The 17111-nt window shown below is 43.8% G+C and overlaps 1 protein-coding gene across 2 annotated transcripts in view; it reads left to right on the top strand.

The window, feature by feature from the left end:
• Nucleotides 1-17111, top strand: part of LOC132381106 (tyrosine-protein phosphatase non-receptor type 22-like) — a 116008-nt gene that overhangs the window by 74305 nt on the left and 24592 nt on the right. For both annotated transcript variants that reach the window (XM_059950334.1, XM_059950333.1), the window contains exon 13: nt 12054-12898. In XM_059950334.1, coding sequence (XP_059806317.1) covers nt 12054-12898 — 845 coding nt within the window. The remainder of the gene's footprint in view (nt 1-12053; nt 12899-17111) is intronic.

Genomic DNA, 17111 nt, shown 5'->3' with positions numbered 1-17111 from the left:
AACATAGTGCAATGTTCAGTATCACCATTTCCTCCCTCAAACAGGGTTCAAATTTAATATCAGAGAATGGATACAGTGTACAACCTGAAATTCCTACTTTTCACAGACATCCACAAAACAGAAAAACACCCAAAGAATGAATGACAGGAACATCAGAAACCCAGAGCCCCCCTTCCCCCTCCTACACACAAGCTGGAGCAGAAGCACTGACCCCCCACCCACCATCCACCATGCAAGCAATAGCAAAAGCCCCCAAAGAAACCTTGATCTAGAGTCCATCCAGATCTACAGTCCATAACCCAACACATCGGTATCTCAGGCAGGCTGTCTCTCGCTAGTGAGGGAGAGAGAGATTGCTCCTCCAGCAAAGAGAGCAGGAGACCAGCTGCTTGCTGTTTCGATGTTATGATCTTCTGCATCGCTTCTTTGAGTCCCAAACTCGAGGATCAACAGACTGTGTGTATGTGAGCAAGAGAGAGAGAGAGCGAGAGATGCTCAAGTTGCTTGAGTACAGGGATCTTCTTCCAACAGCAGCACACACTGCCTGCTCTCTCGACGTTTCAGTCTCCCACGACGCTTCAGTTGGTGAGGATCCGGGTCGTCCATAGGCAAACATCTTCCAGGCCGCTGCTGGAGATAACGAAACGACAGGCCGAGTGGCAAGTCCAAGCTGCAGCTATAGATCATGGTCAAACTGGGACCTAGACACAGCCATCAGCAACTAATGCGAGCACCAGGAAGGAAGTACTGCTTACCACTATTGGTGTAACATTGCTAAACTTGTTGACAAGTGATAGACATGAAACCAGAGAAATTAACAATGGCTTCATGGTCCATTTCCTTACAACCATCTTTATCCCACAGTTGTCTCCAATTTGTAAGCTTCAGGGGTTTTACTTTTCTCCTTCCAACTTGTCACAGTCACCCCCCATGCACATCTCTCCTTTTTTTTACTACTAAGATTACCAAATAAGATTGAAAGAGTGCGGAGAAAATTTACGACAAAGTTGCCAGGACTTGAGGACCTGAGTTGTAGAGAAAGATTAGGACTTTATTTCCTGGAGCGTAGGAGAATGAGAAATTTGAAAGGGATATATCAAATTATGAAGGGTATAGGTAAGGTAAATTCAAGCAGGCTTTTTCCACTGAGGTTGGGTGGGACTAGAACTAGAGGTCTAATTAAGAGTGAAAGGTGAAATGTTTAAAAAGAACCTCTTCACTCAGTGGGTTCTGAGAATGTGGAACAAGCAGGCAGCAGAAGTGGTGAATATGGGTTTGATTTGAACAATTTGAGAGAAATTTGGATAGGTATACATAGTTGGGAGGGGTATGGAGGGCTATGGTTCAGGTGCAGGTCAATGGGAACAGGCAGAATAATAGTTTGGCTTGGACTAGGTGGGCCCAAGGGCCTGTTTCTGTGACTCAATTACTTGGAATCATTCTGACTTTGATTCATGTCGCACATAGGTACCCTTTGCACAAATGGAAAATAACTTTCTCCAGTGTGTGGCTGTACTCATTAGGAGTAGGCCTTAAATCGAACTCTATGTGGTTCATTGCCCAAACCACAGCCGTGAAAGAGGGATCATGGTGATGCCACGTCTGACGCAAGTAATCTGCTTTAAGCATACACATGCAAAATATTGCTGTTTGCCCAATAGCTTCACCAGCCATGTGAAGTCAGATTTCAAAGATAAAACAAGATTGAAAAAGCAGAGGTGCCTCCTGCCCACAGGAGGGGTTACAAAGCTTCTCTTGTTAATCGGTGTGCAGTATTAGCAAAGCTGTCAGAGGCAATTTTCCAATTTGAAGGAGCTTGAACAGAATCAGGATCAAGTTTATTATGACTGACTCAGTGGCCATTTTATTAGGTACAGGATTGGAACCTGAAGTGGTCTGCTGCTGCTGTTGTTGTTATTTGAGTTACTGCCACCTTCCCAACACCCTGAACCAGTCTGACCATTCTTCTCTGACCCATAGAACTCCTGCTCACTGGATGTTTTTTGTTTTGTTTTCAACACCGTTCTCTGTAAACTCTAGAGATCGTTGTGTGTGAAGATCTCAGGAGATCAGTAGTTTCTGAGATACGCAAACCATCCTGGTCTGGCACCACCAATCATTCAAAGGTCAGATCAACTGAACCTCTTGACCATGTCAGCATGCTTTTATGCACTAAGTTGCTGCCATATGATTGGCTGATTAGATATCTGCATTAATAAGCAGGTGTACCTAATAAAGTGGCCACTGAGTGCATGATATTAAACGTGTTGTTCTGTGATAACAGTACAGTGCAATACATAAAAATTACTGTAATTAACAGTAAGAAGTATATTTAAAGATAAATAAGTAGTGCAAAAAGAGATCAAAACAGTGAAGTAGTCTTCATGGGTTCATGTCCCACTCAGAAGTCTGATGGCAGAAGGGAAGAAGCCATTTTTAAGACATTGAGTGTGTATCTTCAGGCTCCTGTACCCCCTCCTGATGGTGGTAATGTGAAGAAGGCATATCCTGCCACCTTCTTGAGTCTTGCATCAACCTTCTGCAGAGGGCACTTCGGAAGAGTTTGCAGATCCCATCATAGAAAAGATGGACATTTCCACTCAGGGTCAATGCAACATTCAGTGGCTGCTACCTCAGCTTTCATTATAGCTTAAAATTAAACATCCACATGTCTAGCTTATCATAATCCCAAGAGATCCTCCAGATGCTGGAAATCCAGAGTAACACACACAAAATGCTGGAGGAACTGAGCCGGTCAGGAAGCATCTGTGGAGAGGAAGAAACAGTCAAGATTTCAGGCTGAGACCCTACATCAGCACCAGAAAGGAAAGGGGAATAAGCTTCTTTCTTCCTCTTTTGTCTAGCTCCCGCAGTGTAGGCTCAGCTTGCTGCCGTGGAACTCAGATCCATGTCACTGTGGCTCTGGATCTCTTTCATCGTTATGTGCCAGGTTGAGTGATGTAAGTGACCATGGTCTTGTGGCCATGATTGTTCTTGGCAATTTTTTCTACAGAAGTGCTTTGCCATTGCCTTCTTCTGGGCAGTGTCTTTACAAGATGGGTGACAACACACTTCAGAGATTGTCTGTCTGGCATCAGTATAACCAGGACTTGTGATACGATCATCCACCACCTGCTCCCATGGCTCACGTGACCTTGATCCGGCGGGGGTAGGGGGGTGGTTGGTGGATAATCAGGTGCTACACCTTGCCCATGAGTGATCTGCAGACTAGCAGAGGGTCGGAGCACCTTGCACCTCCTTTGGTAGATATGTAGCTCCACACCGCCACCCAGTGGCAGGATGGAGATACTACTTTTAAAAGGCAGGTAGTGGCAGCACCACAGTAATCCATGCCAGCAAATTGGCAGTAGCTGCAGAGAGCTCTAGGCAGCTGTCTCTTCACTGGAAAACAGCACTGCCATTCTGTCACAGTCTGTCACTCTGCCAACTGTCCAGATGGTGTCTGTTCATACCAGTAGGCTAAATCCAAAAGAAAAGATTCTGCAGATGCTGGAAGCCTGAATAATAACAGGAATTGCTGGATATCCACAGCAAGGCAAAGAGCTCTGTAGAGACAGAAATAGTTAGCATTTCTCACTAAACTGAAATAACCCCTTGGTTCCTCCCTCGCTTGGCCTGCTCAGCATTTCAGGTGGAATCTAAAGCTGTACCTTATGGTTCAAGATCACAAGACACTCTGTGATCTTCTGTCCTGATGAAATAGCTCGGCTTGAAACGTTGACTGTTTATTTCTCTCCATAGATGCTGCCCGACTTCCTGAATTCCTCCAGCACTTTATGTATTTTAATTCTGTTTCAAGTTGTTTCTCCAAGGCAAATGCTCTCCTCCACTTCAGGTCGCAGTCTTCCACCAGGGCAACGCTGCACAAAAACACCTTAGTTCTTAGCGGATACACAAAAATAACAGGCACTTTCGTGTAACCTTCCTCGCCTGCCTTTCCTCTGTCCAGACACTGCAGGGCTTGTACAGAAACAGAAGGTACTGAAAATACTCAGCAGGTCAGGTAGCTTCTGTGGGGAGAGAATGAGCAGAGAATCATGCATCGTGGAAACAGGCTTTGAAGTCCTTCAAGTCTCTGCCAACCACTGAGCACCAAATGACACTAAACCCACAATACTGCCCCCATATTCCCTTAAACTACTCCCAGATTCTGCCACTGATCTGCACCTCCAGTGCAGTTCACAATGGCCCTTTAAGCTACTAATGCCTGGAATGTGGGTGGAAACCTGACATCCTAAAGGAAACCAGCGTGGTCATAAAGAGAACATGGAAACTCCACACAGGCAGCAGTCAGAATTGAACCTGGGTCGCCAGTGTCTTGAGGCAATGGTTCTACCAACTGTACCATTCGATCACCATTTAGTTAGATAGTGAGACATACAGTGAGAAGTAGGCCATTCCAGCCTTTCCAGCACCACCCAACAAACCCGATTTAACACTAGCCCAATCACGGGTCAATTTGCAATGACCAATTAACCTACTACTGTACATCTTTGGAGCGCGGGCGGAAACCCGAGGACCCAGAGAAAAGCCACATATTCCACAGTGAAGACGTACAGACTCCTTACAGATGATGTTGGAATTGAACTTCAAACTCCGACGCCCGAGCAGTAATAGCATCGCGCTAACTGCTACGCTACTGTGGCGTGGTCAGAAATGGAAATGAAAAATTGCAAATGCGCTTGCAGATTTTTGCTGATGATTATTTTCTAATAGTGGTGAGCACAAACCCATAAGGATGGTGATCACAAGTAGCATAGGGACAATCAATAGAGATCTTGAGACCCGCTCTGAGTCAGGTATTGCTCTTCCTGAGCAGAGCAAGTAATAGAATTATGTTTTCCAGGTCAACTCATACCACTGCGTGCCTCTCACTGCTAATCTGCCTATGTGTGGGTTTTCAAACTGATCGTCAGTGAACAGTCCTTCTTGGTCTTTAGTCTTTGCAGTTATTTTACCCTTATTGCGCCTTTAGGGGGCAAATAATTGCAAATTGTTGTAGAACGGAGGCATTTTGAAAACTGCTGCAAACTGTTCACTAACCTGTAGAATGTACTGTGTATGGTCACAGACCCATTGGGTATTTGGAGAGGGGATTCTCTCTCAGTTGTGTATCTGCAAGTTAGCATGTACTATCCTCAAAAAATGTTTGACTTTCAGTGAAGTCCCGTGTGTTCTATGTATGTGCTTCAGTAATATGTTACCTGTCACCCCCGCTCTTGTGGCATAGCTTGCATTGTCAGTGACCATTAGGGGAAACCTTCAATACCACTTGCTCCATTGCTGCGTGAACATTGCCCATCAGAGGCAAAAGAAAATCTCTTGAGATATTACAAAATGAGAGATTCTGCAGATGCTGGAAATCCAGAGTAATACATGCAAGATGCTGATGAAGGGTTTTGGGCTGAAATGTCAACTGTTTAATCCCTTTCTGTGGATGCTGCCTGATCTGCTGGGTTTTTCTCCAGCATTCTGTATGTGTTACTTTGAGATATCACAAATATCTCCAGTCCATTCTGGGAGGATTTCAACCATTCAATGCAGTCACTGGCAATGCAGTCTTTGCCACAGAGTGAGGTAGCATTTGTAACTGGATCAGGGGACATATTACTGAAGTACATTAATCTAACCTGTGGTTCCTAACGTAAGTTTAAGAATGAAAATTCCCTGGAATGATATGCTGAACTTCTCCTATGTTCCAGTTCAGTATTACCACTAATTTGCTGTTTTCCCCCCTCTTTTAAGTATTCCCAAAGCTGGAGCTTCCACAGTTCTCCAGGGCAGAGAATTCAAGAGATTTGCCACACTTTCAAGAAGTTCCTATGTGTCTTCATTTTTACATGACTGTCCCCTAATCTTTATAGCCATTTCTGCTTGTTCAAGAGTCTCCCACTAGCAGAAACTCCCACTGTTTGCTGGGTAATAAGGAACATAGGGGGAGTGGGTTACCTGAAATTGCACCTGAAAGGATCAATTTAATATTTTGTCAGAACAGTAGTAACTTTCTAGTCCTTGTTGATGTACAACTTAATACACAGGAGCAGAATTAGGCCATTCAGCCCATTAAGTCTACTCCACCATTCCATCATGGCTGTTTTATCATCCCTCTCAACCCCACCCTTCTGCCTTCTCCCTGTAATCTTCAACACTCATAATAATCAAGAACCTATCAACCTCCATACCTAAGCATACCTAATGACTTAGCCTCTACCACCGTCTGTAATAATGAATTCCACAGGTTCAGCACACTCTGGCTAAAGAAATTCTTCCTCAACTCTGTTCAAAAGGGATGTCCTTGTATTCCTCGACAGTGCCCTCTGGCCCTAGACTTCCCCACTATTGGAAACATCCTCTCCATGTCCACTCTATCTATTATTATTATCTATTATCTACTATTATTTGAGTTGAAGAGGGAATTATGTGATTGTGTCTGACAGAAAAACATATAAAAAAGAGATTGAGATGGGTTTTTGCAATAAATCCAAACAGCTGGTATCAAACAACACACATAAAATGCTGGTGGAACACAGCAGGTCAGGCAGCATCTATAGGGAGAAGCACTGTTGATGTTTTGGGCCGAGACCCTTCGTCAGGACTAACTGAAAGGAAAGATACTAAGAGATTTGAAAGTAGTGGGGGGAAGGGGAAATGTGAAATGATAGGAGAAGACCGGAGGGGGTGGGATGAAGCTAAGAGCTGGAAAGGTGATTGGCGAAAGTGATACAGAGCTGGAGAAGGGAAAGGATCATGGGAAGGGAGGCCTCGGAAGAAAGAAATGCGGGGGGGGGAGCAGCAGAGGGAGATGGAGAACAGGCAGAGTGATAGAGAGAGAGAGAGAGAGAGAGAGGAAAAAAAACAATTAAATATGTCAGGGATGGGGTAAGAAGGGGAGGAGGGGCATTAAAGGAAGTTAGAGAAGCCGATGTTTATGCCATCAGGTTGGAGGCTACCCAGCCGATATATAAGGTGTTGTTCCTCCAACCTGAGTGTGGCTTCATCTTGACAGTAGAGGAGGCCATGGATAGACATATCAGAATGGGAATAGGACGTGGAATTAAAATTTGTGGCCACTGAGAGATCCTGCTTTCTCTGGCAAACCAAGCGTAGGTGTTCAGCGAAATGGTCTCCCAGTCTGCGTCAGGTCTCACCAATATATAAAAGGTCACACCGGGAGCACCGGACGCAGTATACCACACCAGCTGACTCAAAGGTGAAGTGTCGCCTCACCTGGAAGGACCGTCTGGGGCTCTGTATGGTGGTGAGGGGGGAGGTTGTAAGGGCAGGTGTAGCACTTGTTCCGTTTACAAGGATAAGTGCCAGGAGGGAGATCAGTGGGAAGGGATGGGGGGGACGAGTGGACAAGGGAGTCGCATAGGGAGCGATCCCTGCGGAAAGCAGAAAGAGGGGGAGGGAAAGATGTGCTTGGTAGTGGGATCCCGTTGGAGGTGGCGGAAGTTACGGAGAAGTATACATTGGATCTGGAGGCTAATGGGGTGGTAGGTGAGGACCAAGGGAACCCTATCCTGAGAGGGGTGGCGGGCGGATGGGGTGAGGGCAGATGTGCGGGAAATGGGAGAGATGCATTTGAGAGCAGAGTTGATGGTGGAAGAAGGGAAGCCCCTTTGTTTAAAAAAAAGGAAGACATTTCCTTTGTCCTGGAATGAAAAGCCTCATCCTGAGAGCAGATGCGGCAGAGATGGAGGAATTGTGAGAAGGGGATGGCATTTTTGCAAGAGACAGGGTGGGAAGAGGAATAGTCCAGGTAGCTGTGACAGTCTATAAAAACACAAAATGCTGGCAGAACTCAGCAGGCCAGACAGCATCTATGGGAGGAGGTAGTGAGAGGTTTCAGCCCGAAACGTCGTCGCTACCTCCTCCCATAGATGCTGTCTGGCCTGCTGAGTTCTGCCAGCATTTTGTGTTTTTATTTATTTCCATCATCTGCAGATTCACTCATGTTAGCTGTGAGAGTCTGTAGGCTTATAGTAGATATCAGTAGATAAGCCGTCTCCAGAGATGGAGACAGAAAGATCAAGAAAGGGGAGGGAGGTGTCGAAAATGGACCAGGAAAATTTGAGGGCAGGGTGAAAGTTGGAGGCAAAGTTAATGAAGTCAAAGAGCTCAACATGTGTGCAGGAGGCAGCGCAATTGCAGTCGTCAATGTAGCGAAGGAAAAGAGGGGGATGGATACCCGTATAGACTTGGAATATGGACTGTTCCACAAAGCCAACAAAAAGGCAGGCATAACTGGGACCCATACGGGTGCCCATGATTATACCCTTGGTTTGGAGGAAGTGGGAGGAACCAAAGGAGAAATTATTGAGAGTAAGAACTAATTCCGCTAAACGGAGGAGAGTGATGGTAGAGGGGAATTAGTTAAGTCTGGAATCCAAAAAGAAGCAAAGAGCTTTGAGACCGTCCTGGTGAGGGATGGAGGTATATAGGGACTGGACGTCCATGGTGAAAGTAAGGTGTGAGGGCCAGTGAACTTAAAATCATTGAAAAAGTTCAAAGCGTGAGAAGTGTCACGAACATAGGTGGGAAGAAATTGAACAAGGGGGTATAAAACAGTGTCAAGGTATGCAGAAATGAGTTCAGTGGGGTAGGAGCAAGCTGAGACAATTGGTCTACCTGGACAGGCAGGTTTGTGGATCTTGGGTAGGAGGTAGAAACGGGAAGTGCGGGGTGTGGGAACTATGAGGTTGGTGGCAGTGGATGGGCGATCCCCAGAGCTGATAAGGTTGTTGATGGTATCAAACAGTGAACAAACAGCTAACAGATATTTGGTTTAGTGATTCATGAGATGTATTGGTAACAAGTATTCATTACTTTCTCCAATACCATCATGTACCCACCAATGTAATGGAAAGTTTCATTCACATTTTGAAGGAACTTTCCATGATAGTTCCACTTTGACAATGATTCATTAATTATCTAACCTGGTTAAAAGTCTTTTAACACTATAATTTACTCCATGATTCACTCAACCAGATTAGCTAATCCATTTTAGACTTTGAACAACTTGAACTCGGTACAACCTAATTTGGAAGAGAGTGTGGAGAGGTGCATTTCAAAGAAAATCATTAATCATTTGGAAGAGACAGAGAAAAACAATTCAGACAACACGAGAATTGAGACCGATGATTCAGTGTGATGCTCAGAACACAGATATTGGGAGATTGGACAAATCTGCAGTCCGAAGTGGTGTTCAGTAAAAGATGGAGGGAAGGTCAGAAATCTTCTGCTCCAGTCAGAGATATTCTTGCTCCAATCATTCGGTGAACCAGAAAGGCTCACCAAGTGATTGGAGCACGAAACAAGAAAAGTGGAATCTTGGTTTATTTTCCCCAGCAGTAGATTGGGGTCAGCAAGTGATAAGGAGACGGAGGTCAATGAGTTGAATTAAGAGATCTCACACTCTTCAAATCCAATATTAACTATTCTGCCTGAAATCCAAACAAAGTTGAAGCTTCAACATGTTAGAAACCTACTTTAACAGACTGAAAATGTATGTGTTTTATATTTGTGGAAAAAGAGGTATTTCAAAGAAAAACCATTGTGGTTAAGTTATATAGCGCCCATAGTAATTTTTATTGTCTTGCACTGTACTGCTGCTGCAAACCAATAAATTTTATAACATATATCAGTGACTTAATTCTGATAATACACAAGCACGTTAGTTGTTGGCACTACAATAAAGTACAGATGCTTGTTTTGAAGTTCCTGTAGACCAGTACAATTAGAATTTACTGCATCTATAAAACTACATACAGCACACTTCACATTCAGCTCTGGTAAGCATAGGTTGATGGGAGCTTCCTAGTGGGGGTGAATCCAGACACTGAGCTGAATTCAGTTCAATTCAGGTGGTGTTGAACAGGATCTCTTACTATCTTTCCTTTCAGTTAGTCCTGACAAAGGGTCTCAGCTTGAAACATATACAGTGCTTCTCCCTATAGATGCTGCCTGGCCTGCTGTGTTCCACCAGCATTTTGTGTGTGTTGTTTGAATTTCCAGCATCTGCAGATTTCCTTGTGTTTGCAGGATAAAAGCCTGTCGCCACCTAGAGGCATTTGTAAACTGAGTAGACACCAGTCCATAATCAGTCATTTTCAAGAACTATTAATAAACACTAGACTCTGAACGAGACAGTGTAAGTTATACTGGATGAGTGCAATGTCAGATCAGATACTTAAAGGGAAGTAAGGAGCGGGAAAGGAAGATTGGAGAGAAAAAAGAATGCGTGCTGGTTTCTGGAGCAACACAACAGGAGCTGGAGGAACTCAGTGAGAGTGAATATTTTGGGTCAAGACCCTTAGTCTGGACTAAAAAGAAAGGGGAAGATGGTCAGTATTTAAAGGTGGAGGTAAGGGCGGGAGCAATCTTGAGGGGTGGACATAGCCTCAAGATTTGGGGGAGTAAATTTAGGATAGCGATGGAGGAACTGCTTTTCCCAGAGTGTGATGAATCTAGAATTTTTTGCCCAATGAAGCTGTGGAGGCTACCTCAGTAAATATATTTAAGATAAGGTTGGATAGATTTTTGCATAATAGAGGAATTAAGGATTATGGGGAAAAGGCAGGTAGGTGGAGATGAGTCCATGGCCAGATCAGCCACGATCTTATTGAATGGTGGAGCAGGCTTGATAAGCCAGATGGCCGACTCCTGCTCCTATTTCTTATGTAAGAACTCACAGGTGATAGTTGGAAACAGGTTGGCGGGAGGTGATAGTTAGATGAGGGTATGGATTTTCTCCTAGTTTTCCTTTTGTTTCTTTTGATCTCTTTTCTCCTGATCCAAACATCCTCTATTTCCCTGCCATTCCACTCCTTCACCCTCTCTCTGTCTCTCTTCATCAGCCCATTGCCCACACACAACTCCCATCAGTTCATCCCCCCCCCCACCTCCCTCCCTTTATTCCACACTGCACTGTCCTCTCCTATTATATTTCATCAACATCACCACACCTTTACTCGTACCTATTATCTCCCATCTTCTGACATCTTTCCCATCCTATCACCCCCTACCCCCTCACCTGATTCTACTTATCACCTTGCTCCACCCACTCCATCCACATCTTTGTATTGCATATCTACCCTTTCCTTTCCAGTTCAAATGAAGGGTTTTGGCCCAAAATGGCAACCCTCCATTTCTTTCCTGTTTTGCCCACCAAGTTCTCTTGTGCCTTTTGCATTGGAATGAACAGAGTCAGAGAGACATAGTATCTAGAACAATCTTCAATAATTGACAATAAATATTAATTAACTTTATTTTCAATGAAGTTAGCGAATAACATGTCATCTTTGAAAAAGAATATTCAGGCTTGAAAAGATGGACTTTCTGCAGTGAGTTTAGTTTATATCTTCAGTGTTTTCAGAGCAACTTAAATCACTTAACCCTTTGCTAGACAAAGGTATTCAATTGTCTTGAAAATAATTTCAGTGAGGTACAACTAAATAATTTGCTGGTGGGGTGGAGATGTGTCTCTACCAAAGGAGGTGTAAGGTGCTCCTTCCCTCCAGCTGCCTGCAGGTCACCCTTGGGCAAGGTGTAGCACCTGCTTAGCCCCCGATCAGGGTCACGTGAAGCCATGGGAGGAAGTGATGGATGGTCATATGAGTAGTTGGTGCATGTCACAAGTTCTGGTCATGTGACCACTGACGCCAGGCAGACAATCTCTGAAGAGTATTAATAATGGCTGGGGTCACCCGTAAAGACACTGCCCCAGAAGAGGGCAATGGCAAACCACTTCTGTAGAAAAATTTGCCAGGAACGATCATGGTCAATGACACAGCACATCATGATGATGACAACTCAAGTCACTTCTGAGTTTGCTGTTTAACCATGCTTTTGAATTTGTTATACTTTTGAATTTTTTCAATTGGCAAGAAAAAAAACATTAGATTTACTACAATTTTTCACAATAGTTCAGTGAAAGGATAAAAGCTCGAAAAAGTAATTTAGAAGCTTCTTAGTTACATTTGACTAAATGCCCAGGATATTTACTTAACTGCATATGCTTATCTTTGCAGGTCATCAAAAGAGGAAATTTCACAATTCACGGCACTGGACTTGCTATCAGAGGATCAGTCAGGATTCTTCCCTATTAGACACAGCCAATCTCATGGAATAATATCAGACTCGAACAGTAGCTCCAGTAAATGTGAAGATATTTTTCAACACATTCAGGACCCTCCTTCGTGTGTTGTAGGATGCCCTCCCGAGAGAGGGCCAGAGAATCAGATGAGCCTGGGTTTTGACAGGACCACTGAAAGGACGTCATGGGGTATATTATCCCAGAACTTGGAACAACTGCCTCATCACACAACGGAGTCTGCAAGCAAGTCATACTTAACCAGGGCCAAATCAAATCCATTTAGCATCACCAGTCAGGATCCCAATGAACCAAATGCATCACTGGAAACCAAAGAACAAAACCACCTGGGTTCTTTAGAATTGCTGAGTATCTTTTCTAATGATTCTCCCTCATCCAAATGCAATAGCTTACCGCCAGTTGGAAAAAAGAGGAGTCCCTGTCATTGGGAAGCTGCTCAAGAAGACAATACCAATGTTCTTAAAAACACAAGGAGCCAATCCTTCATGCACCTTAGTTCCCAGGACATTTTCCCTAGTACCTATTCTACCGAAGATCCTTATTTTTCACCTTCTGGCTTGGCAGCAGAGGACAGCACGTTCTCCTGTCCAGATTTAATCTGCCAACACCTGGACAGTTTGGTGTCGAACAAGTACAGGTCTGAGAACGAGTATAGTGAGTTGCCATCCTGCGCAAGTTACTTTGAACCCTTTAGTGCCCAGCACATGGAGGAAGGGTGGAATCGTCGTAGCCTTGCTGAATCACAAGTTGTGAAAGAAAATGGTAAGTACGCAAGGCAATTGCAGTATTGTAAAGTCTGATGTTGAGAATGTGCCCATGAAGCCTATCAGAAATACTGTAGGAAAGGAGTCTGGAATCAGAATCAGATTTATTATTACTGACATACAATATGTCGTGAAATTTGCTGTTCTGTGGCAGCAGTACATAAAACTATTACAGTAAGTTACAATAATAGATTGATAGCTAAATTAATCAATAATACAAAAGAGAAATAGTGAGGTAGTGTTGTCACCTAAGATGAGCAAATTTCTATAGATGCACAGTGGAGAGTATTCTGATTCTTTTCATCATTGCCTGGTATGGAGGCTCCGATGCACAGGATTGAAAAAGAAGCTGCAGAGGGTGTTAGACTCAGCCAGCTCCATCATGGGCACAAACCTCCCCGCCATCGAGGACATCCTCAAAAGGTGGTGCCTCAAGAAGGCTACACCCATCATTAAAAACCCTCATGAGCCAGGACATACCCTCTTGTCATTACCACCATTGGTGAGGCAGTACAGAAGCCTGAAGACGTACACTTGATGTTTTAGGGACAGCTTTCTCTCTGCCATCAGATTCCTGAATGGTCCATGAGACTGGCTCAGTCTGGTTGAGTCATAACTTCATTCTGAAGTTACATGACAAACTAATTATTTGTACCAACTCAATGTGATAAAGTTGGAGGAACAGGGTTTTGAAATGTAGCTGAATGGAAGGAAGGAGGGTGCTCTCCATTTTTGTGGTAATGTGGTTAATGGAATGGATGGATGGGGAATTGCATCAAACTTTTTGTGTGCTGGCTTGTATAAATTAGTCTTACCCTCTCTATCCTGATAGTGCAGCAGTCAATTCTTTGTGAAGGTCCCTGTAGGTTGTATCTGCTATTTTATCATCACTAATTTCCTGTGTGAAATTGGTGACAAAGTAGAAAATAAGTTTAGATACCTGCATTGTACTCTTTACATACTCAATCCCATCTGTTAGTCTCAAACCCACCAACCTGAACCCACTTGGACAACAAAGCAAGTTGTTCCAAGAAGATACTGTAAATGCCCAATAAGAATTGAACTGATGATTGACTGGAATTAAGTTTTACCACACGCTCCCCACAGAAACTACAAACATAGGACTTCATTCAATGCCTTTGCCCTATTTCAGCCTTCAGTTGGACCTCGGTTTGAAGAGCGGCTAATCAGCGACTGGGAAGGTGAAAAGATGAAGCTTACTCAGGTTCACCGATTGAGTACAAAAGGCATTGATTCACTATAGTTTGGTGTTTAAACAGCAGCCAATCAGCAATCAGGATTGATTGGAAAGAACAAATAGTAAGTGGAGTGGCCATGATTGGACTGGACAGTGTTTGAGTGGTTATTTGAGACTTAAGCTCCTCAAGACTTCAGCGAGGAGTGGCTTGAGTGAGAAGATGACTTCACCTGCAAGAAGTGCATCCAGCTGCAACTTCTAACACTCCACATTAAGGAGTTGGAGATGGAATTAGATCTACACTGGATTGGTTGGGAGGCTGAGGGGGTGATAGGTGGGACATATAGAGAGGTAGTTACACCCAAGGTGTAGGACACAGGAAACTGGGTGACAGTCAGGAAGGGAAAAAGGGTTAACGTGCAGAGTACACCTGTGACCATCCCCTCAATGACAGGTATACCACTTTGGATACTGTTAAGGAGGATGACGTAGCAAAGGAAAGTCACAACGATTAAGTCTCTGGCACTGTCTGGCTCTGTGGCTCAGAAGGGAAAGGGAGAGAAGAGACGAGCTGTGGTGATAGGGGACTTGTTAGGGGAACAGAAATGAGGTATGTGGATAAGAGCAACATTCCCAGATTGTATGTTGCTTCACTGGTGCCAGGGTCCAGAACATCTTGGATCAAGTCCTCAGCATTCTTCAGTGGAAGGGTGAGCAGCTAGAGATTGTGGTCCATGTAGGTACCAATGATATGAATGGGAAGAGTGATGAGGTTCTGCAAAGAGAGTTCAGGGAGTTGAGTGCTAAGTTAAAGAAAATGACTTCCAGGCTTGTGATCTTGGGATTGCTACCCATGTCACATGCAAGAGAGGCCAGAAATAGGAACATCATACAATTTAACAGATGGTGAAGGAACTGGTATCAGATTTTTGGATCATTTGTCTCTCTTTTGGGAAGGTGGGACCTGTACAGAAGAGACGGTTTGCACTTAACTAGAGGGTGACTAATATCCTAGTGGGAAGTGAATGACGGGGTTTAAACTAGCGTCGCAGGTAGATGGGAACAAGAGTGCCAGAACAGATAGTGGAGAGGTCATGGAGACAGACGTCATTAAGCCCTCAGATAAAGTCCGGAATCAAAAAGTTCAGGATGGTCCAACTAATGTTCTGAGCTATATCCCAATGCAATAAGTATTGTAGGAAGGGCAACTGAACTCAGGACACGGATCAACACATGGAATTATATTGTAGCCATTAATGGAATGGTTTCAGGAGGGGTAGGATAGGCAGCACAATATTCTGGGGTTCTGTTGTTTTAGACCCAACAGAGTGGGAAGGATTAAAGGGGGGGAGGTGTGGCGTTACTAGTCAGGGAAAATTTCACAGTAGTGCTCAGTCAAGAAAGACTGGAGAACTCATCTAGTGAGACTTAATGGGTGAAACTGAGGAATAAGAAAGGTAGAACCACCTTAATGGCACTAAATTATAGACCACCCAACAGTCTGTGAGATTTAAAGGAACAAATTTGTACAGAGATCGCAAACTATTGCAAGAGACAGAAGGTTGTTATAGTAGGTGATTTTGACTTTCCACACATTGACTGGGACTCCCATACTGTAAAAGGACTAGATGGAATAGAGTTAGTCAGATTTGTTCAGGGAAGTTTCCATAATCAGTCCCAACAAGAGAGTGTGCGATACTTGATCTCCAATCAGGGAATGAGATAAGGCAGGTGACAGAAGTTTGTGTAGGGGAACCCTTTGCATTTAGTGACCATAATGCCATTAATTTCAGAGTAAATTTGGAAAAACATAGGTCTGGTCCTCAGGTTGAGATTCAAAATTGGAGCAAGGCCAATTTTGATGGTATTAGAAAAGATATGGAAAGTGTGGATTAGTTCAGGCTGTTTTCTGGCAAAGGTGCGCTTGGTAAGTGTGAGGCCTTCAAAAGTGAAATTTTGAGAATACAAAGCTTGTATGTGCCTGCCAGAATAAATGGTAAAGATAACAGGTTTGGGGAATCTTGGTTTTCAGGAGATTTGAGGCCCTGGTTAAGAAAAACAAAGGAAGTGCATCACAAGTATAGGCAAGTAGGAACAAATGAGGTATTTTTGGAGTATAAGAAATACAAGAGAACACTTAAAGAAATCAGGAGGACTGAAAGAAGGCATGAGGTTGCCCTGGCAGACAAGCTGAAGAAGAATCCTGAGAGTCTACAGTTATGTTAAGGGCAAAATGATAGCCAGGGATAAAATTGGACCTCTGGAAAATCAGAGTGGTCATCTATGCATGCAGCCAAAAGAGATGGGGGAGATCTTAAAATGTTATTTTTGCATCTGTATTTACTCGAGAGATACTCATAGAGTCTATAGAAGTGAGATAAAACAGCATTGAGGTCACGGACCCTATACAGATCACAAGAGGAGGTGTTTGCTGTTTTGGGGAAATATGGGGTGGATAAATCCCCAGGGACTGACAAGTGTTCCATTGAACCCTGTGGGAGACAAGTGCAGAAATTGTAGGGACCCTAGCAAAGATGTTTAAAACATCCCTAGCAACAGGTCAGGTACTGGTGGATTGGAGGATAGGCAACTTTATTCCAGTTCAAGAACTGCTCTAAAAATAAACTAGGAAATTATAGACCTGTGAGCCTGACATCAGTACGTGTGGCCTCCGTCAATCGTGGTAGTGCCTCTGGTAGTCACTTCTCCAGGGTGCAAGCCAGGGCAGAGTTGATATGGAGATCCATCTGTTACCCATGTAGTGGGTTGCACTTTGGTTGACCAACCAAGATAGCTCTTACACAGTGAACATAAGGCACTGAGGAGTGCAGTAGAACAAAGGGATCTGGGAATACTAGTCCATAATTCATTGAAAGTGGCATCACAGGTAGATAGGGTTGTAAAGAAAGCTTCTGGCACATTGGCCTCCATAAATCAAAGTACCAAGTACAGCAGATGGAATGTTATTTTGAAGTTGTATAAGACATTGGTGAGGTCTAAGTTGGAAAGATGT

Source organism: Hypanus sabinus, chromosome 25 (genome assembly GCF_030144855.1).
Source record: "Hypanus sabinus isolate sHypSab1 chromosome 25, sHypSab1.hap1, whole genome shotgun sequence".
In the NCBI taxonomy this organism is placed as follows: Eukaryota; Metazoa; Chordata; class Chondrichthyes; order Myliobatiformes; family Dasyatidae; genus Hypanus; species Hypanus sabinus.
Note: the sequence above shows the minus strand (reverse complement) of the source record. Positions and strands in the feature narration are given on the sequence as shown.